The 17,988-nt window shown below is 37.2% G+C and overlaps 2 protein-coding genes across 4 annotated transcripts in view; both read right to left on the bottom strand.

The window, feature by feature from the left end:
• Positions 1–8,776, bottom strand: part of tead3b (TEA domain family member 3 b) — a 36,241-nt gene extending 27,465 nt beyond the window's left edge. The window contains exons 1-2 of one of the 3 annotated variants that reach the window (XM_053636193.1): positions 8,565–8,776; positions 8,037–8,113 (exon numbers count right to left, since the gene is read on the bottom strand). The gene's annotated coding sequence lies outside the window, so the exon portion shown is untranslated. The remainder of the gene's footprint in view (positions 1–8,036; positions 8,114–8,564) is intronic. The other 2 variants (XM_053636194.1, XM_053636195.1) reach the window with 2 other exon arrangements.
• A 2,267-nt stretch (positions 8,777–11,043) lies between these two features.
• Positions 11,044–17,351, bottom strand: LOC128615192 (tubby-related protein 1-like). Its single transcript, XM_053637069.1, has 12 exons — positions 16,897–17,351; positions 16,662–16,775; positions 16,319–16,450; positions 15,110–15,220; positions 14,777–14,929; positions 14,590–14,675; positions 14,035–14,202; positions 13,547–13,659; positions 13,360–13,468; positions 13,129–13,227; positions 12,690–12,861; positions 11,044–11,923 (listed from the first exon to the last, which is right to left on the bottom strand). The coding sequence occupies exons 1-12, from the start codon at positions 17,030–17,032 to the stop codon at positions 11,790–11,792; spliced, it is 1,527 nt and encodes a 508-aa protein (XP_053493044.1). The 5' UTR covers positions 17,033–17,351; the 3' UTR covers positions 11,044–11,789.
• Positions 17,352–17,988: the final 637 nt, after the last annotated feature.

Raw genomic sequence — 17,988 nt, 5'->3', positions numbered from 1 at the left:
TTATAATAATCTGGGCTGAGGTGAATACTCATTCAAATCCCAGCTAGATGAGACCGGACCGTCTGGGGAGAGAAAGAAAAAAAAAATGCAACACACTAAGATGCTAGGATTCAAGGCTCATTGCTGGCTGACTTGTACTTATACTTGTACAAATGGTTTTTGAAAGAGCAGTCCCAGAGCATACCCTGCTCTTCTTGTTCAGTAAGAATGGGAGTTCTTCTTAAGAACTGTTACAGACAGACCAAACCCCCTAGGGAGTTTAGCTCCAGGGTAGCCCCTATAACACACCCTGGTTTCAATCATTTCATTCAATCAAGTGCGCAAGCACAAATGCACAAACACACGCATATACTCACACACGCACACTCTTGAGAGAACAACAGGGCTGGACAAGTGTAGCAGCAGCTGCCTTTTCAGGTCGGATTACAGATAAAGACACTCTGGGCTGAGGGCAGAGTTGCCCTCCTCTCTACAAACCAACACAGAGCTCCACATACCACCAAACATACACCAAGATTTTGAATTCTACACTGACTTCGCTCACAGGCTTTAATAAGGGGGGAAAAAATAAAAACACAGCAGGCAGGCAATTCTACTACGATGTATAAATTACTCCTTAATACAATGTTACCCATACTCAAGAGGTGGTAGATTAATAAACATTTCTGATGTGGAGTTAAGGGCAATGTGAGTTGTATATCATACAGCAAGCACTTAATCACACACAAAAAAGCCATTCAAGTGCACAAAATAAACAAACAGGGCTAGACCTGGACATCAGTATGTGGTTCTGGATGGCCGTCACCGAAATGCTGCATCTTTGGTGATAGAACATGAGGTCACTCACACCATGTCCTTCCTACCATGAAATGTTTTGGGGGATTTCAGTGAGAAGTGTGGGACTGCAAAGCCTCTAATTTGAGCAGTGCAGCTTATCACTCACAAAAATCATAGCTACAGTTATATTGTTATTAACGAAACATGCTTTAATATTCAAGTTTGAGACATCAGAACTTCATAAACCACATTCAGAATGAATTTGCTGTAATTGTTTGTATTTGGACACTACTGCTGAGCTTTGAGAAGATTATGCACATAAGACTGTGCGCCACTGAACCAGAGCTGAAGAGGTGTTACCAAACACCTTCTTAACACACCTCCAGAAATGATTTAGGATTGCGACTGACTTCCACTCAGTTTGTCTCGCTCACTCTCTTTCCCTCTGTGTTGGAGTCTAATAAATTCTCCCCAGCTCCTCTCCAATGACTTCCTCCTACTTCCGCTCTGGCTCGACATTCAGGAAACAATCAGAGCCGAGAGAGACAGGGGGAGAGAGAGAGTGAGTGAGTGAGTGAGTGAGTGGTGGAGGGGAGAGATAATAAAGGAAGAGAAAGAGCTATGCAACTACGCATCCTGTAAGAATGTAAGTTACACAACACAAAACACTTTCTACCTTTTATTGTTTCAAAGCTAGAGATGCAGATGGGACTCTGAGGAATTAAGAGTTCTGGATCCCAGATTTACACATCGTTTGGAAGAACGTGCATGTATGGAGGATTCAGCTTGCACACTCTCTCATTCATGGCAGCTGTAATCCAACCAGCAGAGGAAAGACTGACACAGGGTCTGGCGTGTGGGCCAAAAGACTTCCGCGAACTCCTGATTCAGCACTTTCTTCGGAAAGTCTCCAGGGCAAATCTGCGGAGCAGCATTCACTGCCTGACTTGGTCATTTAGTGGCTAGGCCAGGGGCTTCTGCCAAACCCCATGAAACCTGAAAGACACGCACAGAGAGGGGAGCGTCCTGGCTTCTCAGTGGTGGAACAGCAACCACCCTCACTCCCTCCACACAAAAATTGTTTTTTATATTGCTTCTCGATTTTCAATGTATTCTATTATTGTTTTTAAGTTGGTCGTTCAATACTGACTGATTTTGCATTGTGTATGCATTTTGGAAATGTCTTTTGTACACCACCTAGGCCGCTCTAGTACTTCCTACTTGTCGCTTGTGAAACTAGCATTTATCTCATGTTTTTGAAGTTACAAATCTTTGCACATTTCACTTTATGCTTTATACCACTGAGTGTTACATTTTCTTTTGCACATTTCTAAGTTGCTCTAAATAAGAGCTTCTGCTAAATTCTGACCGAATGTAAATGTAAATGGCACTGCTTGAGAGCAATTAAATACGAGAATAAAAAGAGTGAGATGTTGGGTGACGTTGAGGGTCCTTTCTATGTCTGACCTATGCTGCTTGATTGCAAGACATGGAGATATGCTCATGTCTTTTTGAGCTGACTTGAGGGTTGTTCATTTCCTACACGCTGGTGAAAATCACCATTATACCTTAATGCTCATTGTAATAACAACAACAGGTTAAAAAAGGACAACAGTCACATGAACCCACTACTGGCCACTGTTAAATAAGCAGCTCAGGTGCATGTGCGTGTGTGTGTGTGTGGAGGAGTCCTACCGGTTTGCAAACTTCAACACGCTGCCGCAAAACAGTTGGTTTCAAGAACAACTGGAAAGTTCAGCAACTTCAGACTGATAGAAACAAAGGCTACACTGTTCCAGCCAATGAACTGCTCCTCCCCGTGAATTGAAAGGCCAGAGAGAAGCCAAAAAATCTTATCTGCCAATGCCTTGCACAGGAAACGTATGTAAACAAGTGTCTGAAGAGCATGCATTAATTTTCATCTTCAAAGTAAACACGTTTCCAGAGACAGCCGTTCCATCACAATTAATAAAGCATTGCGACGTGGTATGTTTTGGCCGAGGTGTTAATTCCACCTATTAAAAGTGCATGTGGAAAAGGGAAAGAGGGGAAACTGTTGTATGCGAAACTATATAAAATGTCTCCCTTCTCAAATATTTGGGTGGCTTGAAAAGGGGGCCAGTAGTACACTGTAGAACGTACACAGTGCTAACACAATTAAGCAGTAGTGATTAGTGTGTGGCTTGTCTCATTTTTTTCATACTCACACACACACACACACACACACACACAGAAAGATATTTGTTCAGGCCTGTGTTGACAGCTGGGTAAGTGGCCACCATTTGGAGGGCTACTTCTGAGGCGGGTGCTAAAAGGCTGCTCCAGTCTGTGCAAATGGACAGGCCTCATTACATCCTGGGTCTCTAACACAGTCCAGTGATGAAGTTGTCAACTGGCCAGCAACATAAACATACACACACACACACACACACACACACACACACACACACAGCACAAACAGTCTGTACCCACTGGCCCCAATTTGCTCTTAAACGAAGGAAGCATTCCCAATATTAAAACTTTTATTTTTCAGTTTTAATCACGTCAAAACCTGTACATAAAATGTAAACAGTTCTCAGAAGTGAGAGATAATGAACACAACGAGCAAATCAACTAAATTCAGTTGCTAACTTATTAAACAGCAAAGGCTCATTTAGTAAGCTGAGACAGCAATATAGACAACGAGTACAAGGAAACATTAAATAAATATATTTTTAAAAAAAACCTATTTAAAAACTGTTTACGGTTGGTTAAAAATAATTTACAAAACGTCTGACTTTATCTAAATTTTATTCTTAATTTAACAAAATTTAACAAAAATGAGCCTTATTATACAAGCCAAATATTTAGCCACCCATATCATAATTAATACTTTTAGTATTGTCTAATAACAGCAATTTCATAAAAAAAAGAAAAATCACTACAGTCTTTCTACTTCTTTAACTGCTCTGTAAAGATCTGTGAATGCAATTTGGGTGGCGTAAAAAAGGAAAGAGCCACTTTAAAAGTGGATTGTCCACGTAATTTAATTGGACATAATCACTACTCCACTAATATTCCTTCTCCAAAGAACTAAAGGAGATCATAGAAAACAAACATGCTATGGATCAAACTAAATGCCTGGTAACCAGAGCAAAGAAAGAAAGCAACTGTTGCACTTATAAAATCTAGCACAAACACTGACATGAAGCTGCCAGTGCAGCAGAACATTCAGAAAGTGTTGATCCACCCCAGATTTACTCTTGCCTTCAAAATCTAATATTAGAAGCCTTATGCCACGCCATTCACAAGATCTGTGTTACAGCTCATCTCTTAGCTCCTCAATTCACTCGAGTTAATGGGCCTAAGTAAAAGTTCTTCCAGTTGTGTTAGAGTTAAATAATTGTTGCGTCTTTAAGTATTTTTAAAACACTCTGCAAATTAATGTTCTATCCAAGTTCTAGTGCTCTTATTTTATACTGCATACTGTGATTGAAAATAACACACACACACACACACACACACACACACATTAAATGTATCCTAAAAAAAGTACCTAAAATATTAAGTCATTTGGTCTAGACCTACGTCCGGTCCTACAATGGCCAACAAATCTCTGGTGGCTCCTTGGCTTTTGTTCGAAAATGTTCCGATGATTGGTTTTTAGGAGAAAATTAGAAAGTGCTGTCTAGAATGAAATGACCTGTGCAATCATACAACTCAAATGAGCTGGTCTGGGAGCAGCATTACAGTGTTACACATTTCTGAAAACATATTCCCTTCAAAATAAAATGAATTTCTTACTGCAAGCAATGAGAAACGAACGGAAATTTTGATTTTGAGGGACAGTGCATATATGACCAGAACACTATGCAAACACAAACTGACTTACAGTTGGGTGCAAAAGTTTTGCAGTCCCCATGATTTCTGGGTGCAATAAAAAGGACAATGTACCTGTAGTTCATAACAATTTGTCTACAAAAAGGTTTCAAAAGAAATGGATGTGTCCTGTAAGAAAACAAACCGAAACATAAGGAACAAACAGAAAAATTGTTTAAAAAATAAAAATGTTTAGTTTTCTCATGATCCACTTGATCTCCAGACCTGATGTAATGAAGACAGTAGATGACAGCCAAGTTATAATAGTTATGTTAAAAAGAAAAGGCGGGCAAATATGGGCTGAAGCAAAGGGTTGGTTTTAGAGAATGTCACAAAAAGAAAAGGAAGCTATTTCTAAGCTAGATTTTCCCCCATTATTAGTAACTAAACATAAAACCAACTGACCATTTTTGAAACTTCTGTGTAATCTATCTGGCTCCTAAAGTAGTGATCCATGAATCATAGTCATGGTGATTTAATTTAGTTACAGTGGTGGACATCAGAACCCACCAAATAATTAGATTTATTATTGAGTTCTTATAGTTATTAGCCTAATTGACTGGTATCTTTAATTGAATGAGTTTAATCCAAACATTGATAACTCAAAAACAGGTAGGACGATCTGTTAGTGGAAAGTTTAGGAATAAAAAATGCTGGATCTAATAAATAGATCAAGTATTAATGTGAATCATATTCATGAAGTAAATGAGGAGGTCTGTGGTATTTCTTTTACAGTTAAAGGAAACTCTGGCTACATAAAGTTTTAGAACCCATGATCTAGCTCACACTAAATGGCTTTAAAATAAATATATATAAAATGTCTTGTCCTTTTTATTTAGCTCTAGGAGTAAATTCTGCACTCCATTCTGCGTATCAATTGTTAACAAGGTGAATCTTCTCATGTCTTGATATGAAGACATTTTCCTACCAAGCACCATTTTGGCTGATACTTGCAGGACAAGGTCTCCAATGCCTATGGAAAGTCCTTTCCCAGTCTCACCTGCTTAGTAAATAGCAGTTTAACCTGGGCTTTGACCTTTCTTTAAGAGGCAGAAACCTTTTCTATGGAAGACAAACAGTTTCTAAATGGTGGTAAATTATAAGACGCATCAAAGTATGCAGTCTAACCAGAACAGGCAGTCTGGGCAGAACCATGTGGAATGAACCTGAATCACAGCATTCTGTTCCTTTAGCAAATCTGCAGTATGGATGATGCTGTTAACCTCAATAGACATATTTATGTAAGTTCAACGAAACCAAACGATACGAGAAGAAAGAAAATTAAAACATTCAGTCTGACGTGCACAACAATTACATCCAAAATGCAATTCATCTGTAAAAACGTTTGAATGTGAGACACTTGTTAGGTACACAATCATTAAAATCTGACAACACTAACACAGAAAGCCCTCAGTATCGATTCATTTTAAAACTTCACACACATTATTTAAATGTGTACAAAACTTTAATAAGAATATTTTGCCTATTTACTGGAAGCATAGATCTTTTTACATTCTGATCTTCCCACTCACAGAACACATTTTATTAAAATCATCATTTGATTGTAAAGTTGGTTTTATTTATAGAAGTTTTTTTTTTTAGTTTTATTATAGCTTTGGCTTAAACCCATTCAATTGACATGGCCAGTCAAACAAGCTAATAATTATAAGAACTCATTCATAAAGATAATAACTTTGAAAATGGTGGGTTGTGACTTCCACCACTTGTAACAAAATGTAAAAATCGCTGACCCCTGGCTGTACTTCTTGGACCCTTGGATCCACTCTGAGATGCATGGCTCTAAAGGCCAGCTTTGTGTTGGCGGGAATCTCCAGACTGTCCAGAGTGTACCAGAGTGTCTGAGCCTGAGTAGTCTGTCTGCACCACGCTGTCATTTCATCTGTTCATGCGAGAAACACCAACGAACTGAGACAAGAACGTTGGGGACTCTAGTGGAGGACTGCCATAGGAAGCAAGTCAATAGGAATGAACGCATAAAGACTACAGTAATATCCTTATTAACATATGGGCTACCAGGATCCAAGATCGGTGCCGGAATTTTGGTCACATCAACCAATTTTCAGATTTTTGATCAATTGCATCTATAACAGATCTTCTCTTAAAGTGTAGTAATAAAATATTAAAACTCAACACTGTGTTTTTATCCAGTTGTGACAACTGCATTATGTGCATTAGACATTATGCTCCACCTACTTCGCATTATGTCATACCCCTTAAATAAAGCATATTGTCTGTCATCATGATATACATGTCAGGTTCCTTTAGGACCCTTATAAGCATTATAAACTAGAGTAGAAACACGCTGCATTTTTAAAACTGTTTTCCATCCATCTTCTATACCGCTTATCCTTTTCAGGGTCACGGGGGAACCTGGGGCCAATCCCAGGGAGCATCGGGCACAAGGCGGGGTACACCCTGGACTGGGCAATCTGTTTTCCTCCAAATCATTTTTTGTTATACATTCATAATCACACATCTCTGTTTCTAGATGACCTGCATTCATGAAACATGAAAATCCCTTATTAGATAGATATTACAGCAGTTTCCCCAAAAATGTTTGTTATTGTTGGAATGTCATAACATGTTTTTGTTTATATATATATATATATATATATATATATATATATATATATATACACACACACACACACATCAGTGCATGGTATGTTTTTTTTTCCCCATTAAACAATAAAGAAATGATATTCCAACAGACTTTTCTAAATACTCAGAGCATCTTCACAGTGAAATAAATAATGTGATTACAGCAACATCAAATGATCAGACTTTGCTGAGGATTTTATTAAGCATGAAGATGCATGCATATTTAATTAGTGCCTCAGTTACATAAAATGTTCATTTTTTGAAGGAAATAAAAATCCAATACTAAAATATACATACACACACACACACACACACACACACACACACACACACACTAGTACGAATATCAGTAATCATCTGGCAAAAGTTTGACTGTAATATGTACTGGTTTCATTTTAAATTTTTTATTTTATTTTATTTTTTTAAAATCCTATTCACCTGGAGTGTTTTGCTCATTTTCATCCCTAATTTTAATCCATGGCAGATGAGTCTTTCAGTTCCTGAGTCAGTCAGTATCATCTGTTTGTTGTGGTACAGATTATTACCATCATTTCCCTGTATTACAGTATTAAAATACTCCTACATAGAGCAAGCAAATGTAAAAAAAAAAAAAACCAACCTCAGATAATGAAGCGTCTTCACCAAGATAATGAGTTGAACTGCTAATCTGAGATTTATTTCTCTCTCTGTATAAATAAACAGTCAAACTAATCTTTTAAAAGTATAAAATCGACAATGATGGGGGGAAAAGTGAGAGAAACACAAGAGACGCCCCTTACCCGTAAACGTAGTGGTATCGGTCTGAAGGAACTGTCTTCCCAAACAGCTCGCCCTGTCCTTCCTCTTCTTGGCAGTCCTAAAGAAAAGTAAAAGTTCTTTTCTTATCCTCAGAAGTAAGTGTGATGGGAAACAACGAAGACGTTTTAAGAGTCCGGATAAAAAGAGCAACATTGTTGCCCTCTAATGCCAACGCACTTCTAACACCGCGAGACGCTCTGAAGTTGACAAACAGGCTACAAACAATGAATTTTATATAAGTGAAGTGATTAAAGTTTCCTGCTGTCACTAACTCCATGACTTCTAGGCTTTGGTCACACACACACAAACACACACTCTCTCTCTCTCTCTGCGTCTGTCTACATAGCATATTCATTCGCAAATCTCTTCACCATCCCACCCTACGCGGGGAGCTCTGTGGAAAAATGCTAAATATGACAAAGATCTGAAGACTTCGCGCGAGCGGCACGAAAACTCCAGCAAAAAAACGCAGGGAGACAAAGGGAACGCGCGGCTCCGCGTACACTCACCTTTAAACGGGGAAACGCGTCTAGATGCGCAGCAGAAGGACGAAATATCATTAATTCAACTCTTATTTCTTGCCTGAGCCGCTTATTGTTTTCAGTAATATTTCTCCTGGTTTGACAGTAAAGGTGGAATGCAAGGTATGGGTTTGGTATGAAATTCACGCACTTCACTAGTGGAGGAAAAAAAATGAAGGAGGGGGGGAAAAAAGTTGAAGAAGGGGCGGAGCCCTGGCTGGGCGTCAATCAACAACTTTAGAGGCGGGCACGTATCCCAAACTCCACCCCTAAAATACAGAAAACGCGGCACGAGATTGTACAATACATTCAAGAGTTTATAAATAAATAATTACAAACATAAATACATAAATGAATAACAGTAACGCAATTCTTTACTTGGCTACAATGAAAAGCTTCTTTTTAATACATATATATAGATAGATAGATAGATAGATAGATATAGGTCCAGTCACAAAAAAAAAACATTAATTAGGCTACATTTTGTTAAAGCATAACACAAACAGTGTTTGTGAACGGAATAAGTTCAAACTTAGGTTACACAGTGAAGACAAGGAAGACAGAATATAGAGTTGTGGGTTTAAAAGCATACATATTATTCCTACACGGAGAACTGATGAGAGCAGTGGATGGTATTTGGACTGAAGCTCACTGAAGTCCTGAATGAAAGCAGCAATGTGAGCAGCTCCCAAACCCTTAGAAGGACAAACTTGTCCAGGAATTCACTGAGAATTTGTCAGCATTCCAGAGTAATGAGCAAGCACTGAAAGTTCCTCAAGGTTTGCCACTTTGTTTTAAGAGAGCAGAGCAGTTAAGCTCAGTGACGTAATGCTCTGGAAGAGAGCCTAAAACGAATCATTTCTTTTATTTATTTATAGATTTATTTATGTATTTATTGTTTTTTAAAATTATTATTATTTAGCAAGCATTTCCACCACAGTTCTCCATTCACACTTGTAAAAAGCTACAGCTCCGTCTGTTGGCTGAGCTTGAAACCTGCACCTCAGAAAAGTTAGTAGCTTTCAAGTTAAGGAGAAGACTTTTGTGTGAAAATTTTCAATCACATCCTTGGCTAAATGTTCTCCAATGTGCGAGTCTGCCAACTAGCCAGGGACAGATTTGGTGATTTGGGGGCCCTAGGCACAATATATAGCTACCGATGGGGCCCTCATTTCAGCGTTTTAACATCAGTATTTAAATTTTCAGCATATGTTATTTATCATTAATAATTAAAAATAGATATTTATACAATGTGCATTTTTAAGGGCCCTTGGCTTCTGGGGGCCCAAGGCAGTTGTCTACCTTTGCCTTATGTTAAGTTGGCCCTTCCACTTGCAGAACACTCCTGAGTCCCTTGATTATCTTCATTTTATACTGTTCCTACAGACAGATAATTTTGGGTACACCACATTTGTAATCATAACTTTTTTAATTTAACTAGCGTCCAATGCTGAAGGGATTAGTTTAAGTCTGAGGAGTGATTCAGTGACTGGGGTGCCATTTTTGTCTCACTGATAATACATTTACAAATACTGTATGTATGTAAAATAAAAGACATTTTAAACATATGTAAAGAGTCCTTCATTAAAAACCTAGGTGCATGTTTCAGAGCAATAACTTAACCCTCCTCTTATGTTATGGGTCAATTTGACCCACATTTGAGAGGTCTGAAATACTGGTTAATCTCTCTTTTCTCTTTGAAATTTTTTGACATTTCTCATTTAGGGTCATGAACTTATATAGAAATATTTCTTCTTATGGCTTATCTCGGACAAGCCATAATTAAGGTTTACTGTTTAAAGCTGTTCTTTACTGTTTTTGTGTGTATTTAAACTGTGGAAGTCATTCTGACCCATAACATAATGGATGAAACATTTTTCCAAAGTAATAGGAGGGTTAAGACATAAATGAAACTTACAACACATAGATAACAGCATTTTTGCCTGTATTCTTTCCGTCACTCATCCAGGTTACGAAAAATGTAAATTTTTAGATCCTACAACATTCACTCAACCCTGCTGCCTGAACACATTTCATATTTTTAAAACACCAAAAAAAAAAATTGTAATATTCTTCATGTTCAGCAGGAAGTATCATCCAAAATCCCTCAAAATCGTGAGAAGAAGAAACTTATCTCTTTCCTTTTTCAGTTTTTCAGTGATATTGTGATATTGACTGACAAGATCACTTTGAACATGTGACACTGTTACCCAAATTATAGACCGAAAGCAAATTATTAATGAAAAAAGTAAATCATTAAAATGTCCTTAGTGTGCTCATGACATTTTGGATATTTGTTAATTCTTTGCTAAAACAGAACCCTCTTAGGCACCCCAATTGTGGAGAGGTGCATGTGGTACTGGAGGGCTGGAGTCACCAAACAGGGAAATTACCAAATTACGCTGTACTCCATCCCCCCAGGACTGTAGTAAGAATGAAAGAAAGAAAAAAGAGGGGGGTAATGAAATAAGCTTCACAGAGAAATATTTTATGGAATATGATGTCTCATTAATGTTCTAAATCTCATACAAATGACCATAAACCAATGATGATATAGTAAAACATTAAAAAGGCCATCAACACACAAAAACAAGTTCAGTCCTACAATATGGAAAATATTTATGGATATAATGAGATCTATTGGAGGATGTGCAAAAAGAAAAACAAAGACAACAAACACAGATAATGCACATAATATCAAAATTGACAATTTGACAAGATGAAATTAAATCAATCATATTTCAATTAAATCAACACTCAAGACTTGAAAAGGCAAACATTAATTCTCAATTCTCTAATATGACTAAGTTATACTTTAGAAATGTGCATTATTAAAATAACTATCTATAGCATGCAGTTTCCTGATACATCCAAAGACTCATATCATACTTCTTCACACATTCCTACTCTCAGAAATATCCCATTAAAACATATTAAATGACCTGTGTCTTATTATTCTGACCTGGGTCTCATATCTTTCACATTTAACAGAAAAACCCCTGCACTTTCCTTCCTGTCAAAATCTCTTGAAAACAACCTTTAGAAAGTGTGCCACCTAAGATTTCCCTAGACTTAATTATTTGAGCATAGCAGGTAAGAAATGCAGACTTTTCATCATTATTCTCATATAGTTCCTGGACTGATGGTTTTCAGTCCTTTCGGAGACATATAGAAGCAGAGTGGTGAAGAGTATGTTTCTGTGGGTTGAAGCTGTCACTCACAGGCGATTTTACCATCAAAGCTAGAGAGGGCAATAGCAAAAGCTTGCACTGCACACAGAGGATAGTTATAGTCCAGGGTGAAGGCATCATCTGCAACTCTCCCAAACTGCATCACTATGTAGTCCTCTGCAATCACATAACATACACGTGCTGTTACATTTAACCATATTACATTCATTGCCAGCATACAGCTAACTCATGACATGGGATAGAAGGGCAATATACAGTCCCCTCTGAAACAACTGGAAGAGCAAGGCTGATTCATTTGTTTTTGCTTTAGACTGAAGACATTTGAAAGAAAGGATTTGCTCATGATCCAAACAGGCTCACTAATCTTTATTGATGATGTAACTCGTGATCATAGCAGCAGAATGAATTCAGAAGTTTATAGGAACATTTTGTCTGCCAATTTACAGAGAAAAATTGGAAGGTTTTAGACTGACCATGTCAATCACCAGACCTTAACCCAATTGAGCAGTATTTCACCTCCTGAAGAGGAGAGTGAAGGGAGAAACCCCTAAAACAAACAACAACTGAAAGAGATGGCAGTAAAAGCCTGGAAAAGTATCACAAAATAAGAAATGAGTCACAGGCTTTAAGCAGTTACTGCAAGCAATGGATATGCAACCAAATATCATATAAATGTTATTTATAAATGTTATTTACTTTAATGAATTGGCCTTGCAGTTCCAATAGTTTCGGAGGGGACTGTTATTCCATTTTTTAACTCATAAAGATACACAAAATAATGGATTTTTAAAAAGAAGAGTATTAGTATAGCTCATAGTTGCAATTTTCAACATTTTTGATCAAATAATTGTATAGGTCACAAGAGCTAATGTTGTTATGGCTTTGCACCTACAAATTGGAGGAAGCTATGAGGTGTGCTTACGGTCTTTGCTGTGAACAATCTGGAAGTTTTTGACAGAGGCTTGTGTGACTCTGCCGTTAAAGTTGAGCACATGAGACGACGTCTCCTCGTTCCACACAGGCGTCTTGTTGCGAAGCTCTATCAGATTCTCCATTTTCCTGTTTTGGTGTCGAATCAGGAGGCCGTCATTTTCCTGTAAAGTGTGAGATAACTTAAAAGTTCAGGTCAGCATAAATATGGTATGAATAAATGATACATTTTTCGAGGAAAGGTAAAATATTAATTGACTAAATCAACGTGCTTGGTAAGATTCGGCATTATACTATGACAGTCATTCTCAATTAATATAATGTGATGTTCAACATTTTGCTTTTAGTGGTCTTTATAGGTTACAGACAATAGGGGGCAGTAGAAAACAAAGTAAAACAATTCTGTTTTTGTTTGTTTGTTTTTTGTTTACACTGCGTGGGCGAAAGGGTACTCGCTCTCCATCTTTGTCCATGCCAGGGATAATGACAGTCATTCGTCTTGGACCCTTCATTCCCAGCACATTGGTCTCCTGTACACAGCCAGGAGGAAGATCTCATCACATAAAAGTATTAAACAGTATGTCCTACTTCCAAAGTACTATAATTTATAATCAAGGTTGATTAGGTCTCTAATAGTCAGAGTAGTAAGTAGGTGATCTTACATAAATAATGGCTGCTAGTTCCTGTCTTGCATTTGACATATCAGGAAGTGCTCGGTCAGGATGAAGTGCATTATCAAATACTGTGAATTTAGTGCCCATCAGATTGGACCTGGAATGACACACATTTTGCTGAAGTCATTAGCAAATGGTCTAATCTGCAGGTACTGCGTAAACGCCTGCAACTTACCTTAATTTCCCTATGTAGTTTTCACCCCCCCTTGAAAGGTCAGTGGGGTCAATTGAGATCAAGTAGTTGGAGGTTGTGCTCTTTTTGCGTTTCCGCCCAGCCAGCAAAAAGACCTGCTTTTAATATAATCAGATTTTTAGCTTTGAAGATATTTCCAGCTGCAATGTATTGCTTGAGAAGCTCTGATCTACACAATAATTATAATATTCTAAAGAAATTCAGCAAGAATGCAAGACATTGAAGATATAAGTTGCTGACACTGTAGGATATTAAGATCAAAGAAAAGATACAACTTAAATTTTGTTATACTTTTAAACAATATTTGGTGTCAAACTTCTCACATATATCTATTACCATGTAAATAATATTTATGACCTCATCACATTTCGGCCAAAAAAGTTCAGAGAGAACTTGTATAGTTTTCTAGAGTGTTATAATTCCATAGGTGATAAGAAGTGTTGATTATATGTGCAGTTGTCTAAGCAGACCTTCTTTTCATTGTCTAGATGAAGGTAGTAAGTGGGATAAAGACCCCGGTCCATTCCTCTTTTGTCCCGGGTCACTTTACATTTCACTGTGATGCCCTGTTCTGCCGGCTGAACCACAAACTCTTCCAGGTCATCAAACTCAATAACTGGGGAAGGGGCTCGTTCCTCCTTTAAACATGTCCAGAAAGAGACAAAGTTTCATATCTGTCAAATAATTACAAGCAAGGTTCATCAGATTCAGATCATATTTGTGCCAAGTGCTACACATGCACTATGGCCTCGTTTCCATTTTCAGAAGTAATGACATTTGGGGGGATGGGGTGGGGGGGGGGGGGGTTTGCTTGTGGCATGCCATGAAGAAAAAACTAGCTGGATGTTTTTTTTTCTTTTTATTAAAGACACAGTGCTGTGTATCCAGTAGGAAAAAATCAGCTACAGCAGGCTTCAAACATATGCATGAAAATGTGTTATAAACGAAAATGAAACAATTATTAGAAATAATTTTTCACTTAGATAATAAAAATGACTGACCACTTGCCAGAGACCTGACTTTACCTTTTTCCCCTTTTTTCCTTTTCCCTTTTTCTTCTTGTGTGTCACCTCAGACTCTGATTCATCACTCTCTTCTGCTTTTGCCAGACCTGAGTAAAGAAATAATGCATCCATACTCAAATATAAGCTTTTCATGAGAGACCACTGGTTGATGGCCATAAAGTAACTTGTTAATTTGTTCATTACTCACTTTTGGACTTTTTAGACTTTTTGTCCCTGGCCTTGTCTTTATCCTTTTCTCCATCGGCCTGGAACATGGAGCCTGGGTTCGAACTGCTCTTTTTCTTGCTCTTGCTTGTTTTGCTTTCTGGCTCACTCACCTCTTCACTGTCTGATTTGGCAGCTGATGGCAGCAAAATATTTACTTAAGGTAAAATAGATACAGACTCATGTTTTATGTGTAAACACATACAAATCATCTCAGATTAAAAAAAAAAGGTATCATTTACAGTGATCTTAAAGCATATTTGCATGTTCTTTATTAGTAAGAAACAATAGATTGAAGTAATAGGTCATTAGTTACCTTTCTTTCTACCCTTAGTGGTAGGTTTGTCTCCATTTATCTGGAACATAGAGGCCGGCTCCTTCTTTTTGGTCTTAGACTTTCCTTTATTGTCTTTGTCTTCTTTTTCCTCTAAATGTTCACATCAGGTAATAAGAAACCTGGTTTCTGTACAGACAATTTCAACACATTTCTGGAGACATTCCTAACTAAAACTATGCAGTTTGGACATTTGTGGTGTAGTAAGTGACAGTTTTCACTTTTCAAAACATTGGATGGTTCACTGACCAACAGCACAACTATGCGATCACACGTCTTTGTTTAAATGATGATTCTTTTATCAGCTACAAATCTACCTTGAAATTACTGCAAGTGAGTGGAGCTACCAGAAACGGCCCTTCACCTCTCTTTACCTCTCAGCCATCTGGCTGGCAAAAGGTAACACAACATCATGGCAGGTACTGACAGCTCTTGGAACAGCTTCCCTCAGGCGGTCAGACTTTTCACTCTACCCCTCTGGAATGAGCACTTTATTGCACAATAATATCTTCTGAAATGTCCTCATTTGCCTCTCAATCCAGAGGTTATATTTACTTATCTATATTCTTTAGGTTCTTCCACAGTTTTGTGATACTGCCATTTGCACTGATCAGCAATATCATTAAAGCTACCTTCATATTATTGTGCACTCTATTATTGTGCCGTGTGTTCTGACACCTTTCTATCACAGTCAGCATATAGGTTTTCAACAATTTATATCCCATCCCTTGACTGGTTCCACTGTAACAAGATAATCAATGATATTTACTTCACAGGTCAGTGGTTTTAATGTTATGGCTGATTGGTGGATAATGGTTTATTTTTTTAGTGGGTACTCTGTATAGTGGACTATACTGTCCTGCATGTTCATTGTATTGTACTGCCCTTGTTCCTTTCAGACAGTAGCACACAATTTGGACTTTAGATTCAATCATTTTACCATCATGTAGTGCTTGTATTGTTTTGTGTATTGCACTTTCATGCCAAAAGCATATATATTTTGTCTCACTGTATAAATGGAGTTGGTTGAATACACAAAAAAAAAAAAAAAAAGCTAGCTTAATCCTATTACACTGCTAAAACCTAGCTTATCTTAGAATATGCACTCTATAAAACATGTCCCCATACCCAGTACTCTTACATCAAGACAAGCTGAGCGACACTAAATAATGTTTAGTACACAGAGCTCACCTTTAGGTTTAGATTTCTTGTCCTTGTCTTTTTCTTTGCCATCAGAACCGTCCTTCGAAGACTTTGATTTTGTTTTCTTCTGGGGTGCTGCCACTTCTTCATCATCACTATTACCTTCATCATCAGTCGAACCTGAAGTATAGTGAACATAAACATATCTTTTAAAATAAACATACTTTTTTAAAATCCCTTGCACTGTAAAACAGAAACCATACAAATGACATATTACTTCTTTTCTTTAAAAGTCATATCAGCAGATCATGAAATATGTAACATCTTATTTGTAAGAAAATGATGATGACGGTGATGATGGTGATGATGATGATGATTAAAATGATAATACTTTTCTTCTTCTTCGGGGCACTTTTGGCTTTCTTTTTGGGCTCAGCCTTTTCCTTCTGTGGGGATTCATTTTCTCTTTCCTTTTCAGTTTTCTTTTTCTTCACTTTTTCACCATCTGTTTGGATATATTGTTGTCTAGGTTAGTGTTTCATGCTTTAGAATGACAGACTTACATAATGATGCAGTACATGGTCTACAATGTGTACAAATGTCTTATCACTTTTTTCCCAGCTTACTTTTTTGAGTGGCAGGGCTGCTATCTGTTGACAGGTCTCCATTTTTCTTACTCTTGCTTTTTTTGGATTTAGTATCTGTCCCATTGCTCTCTGCGGGAATAGACTCAGCTTTCTTCTTTTTCGGCTTCTGATGCATGTATGCTAACGGACAGTAAAAACAACTTAATGGGTCACTGCAGGACACATATGAATGAATAAATAAAGGAAGGAAGGAAGGATTTACAGTACCGACATTTATGTGGCAATATATATATAAATGAATGAATAAAGTTTAGAACTTACCATTTAAGAAAAAGCAAATGCAGCAAAGAAACATAAACAAGCACTCATAAAAAAAATAATTATTTCTAAATGACTATATTTGCAGGCGAGATGTGATGTTTGTATTTTAGGATATTTTTTAATGTCGACATCACAATATCCATTGAATGTCTTACTGATATAAACTAATCTAATGCCCTCGCTTACATTAGTACAATTAGTAATGTAAAATGATACATTTTATGAAGTACAGAGAATGAACATTGCTAGACTATTTTGTCTTTAGATAGCTTTGAAATACACCAATATTTCTAAGCACATAATATAGTAAAAATGAGTAATAACCATAGCGTAGTTTTAATATACATGATTACAGACATGACATTAGTCTTTTATACAATACCTGGATTGTTTTATGTCTTTCACTTTGCTTATAAATACTCAACAAACAAACCTTAACATCAAACATTTTAATGTGCCAAGTTTTTCCTTGTCATGTCATTCCATTTCTCTTCAGCCTGCAAATCTGGTTTAGTTTTGAAAATAAAGTCGCATAAATGGAAACAGTAACTGTCTTACTGCAGAGTAAATAATAATAATACCAACAATGCAAAGCGTAAATAGCAGTTCATTTGATACATGGATGCTTTTTAAAACAAAAAATTTGGCTGAGTGCTTTAGGCTCTGAACTATTGATTGGAAAGGCTGTCAGTTTAAATCTTGGGCCCTTGAGCAACACCTGTAACCATCAACTGCTTGACTCATTTGTAAGATGCTCTAGACAAAAGCACTTTCCCAAAAGAGACAACATAAATGGAAGTAATCAGTCAG

The sequence above is a fragment of the Ictalurus furcatus genome, chromosome 11 (assembly GCF_023375685.1).
Source record: "Ictalurus furcatus strain D&B chromosome 11, Billie_1.0, whole genome shotgun sequence".
NCBI lineage: Eukaryota > Metazoa > Chordata > Actinopteri > Siluriformes > Ictaluridae > Ictalurus > Ictalurus furcatus.
Note: the sequence above shows the minus strand (reverse complement) of the source record. Positions and strands in the feature narration are given on the sequence as shown.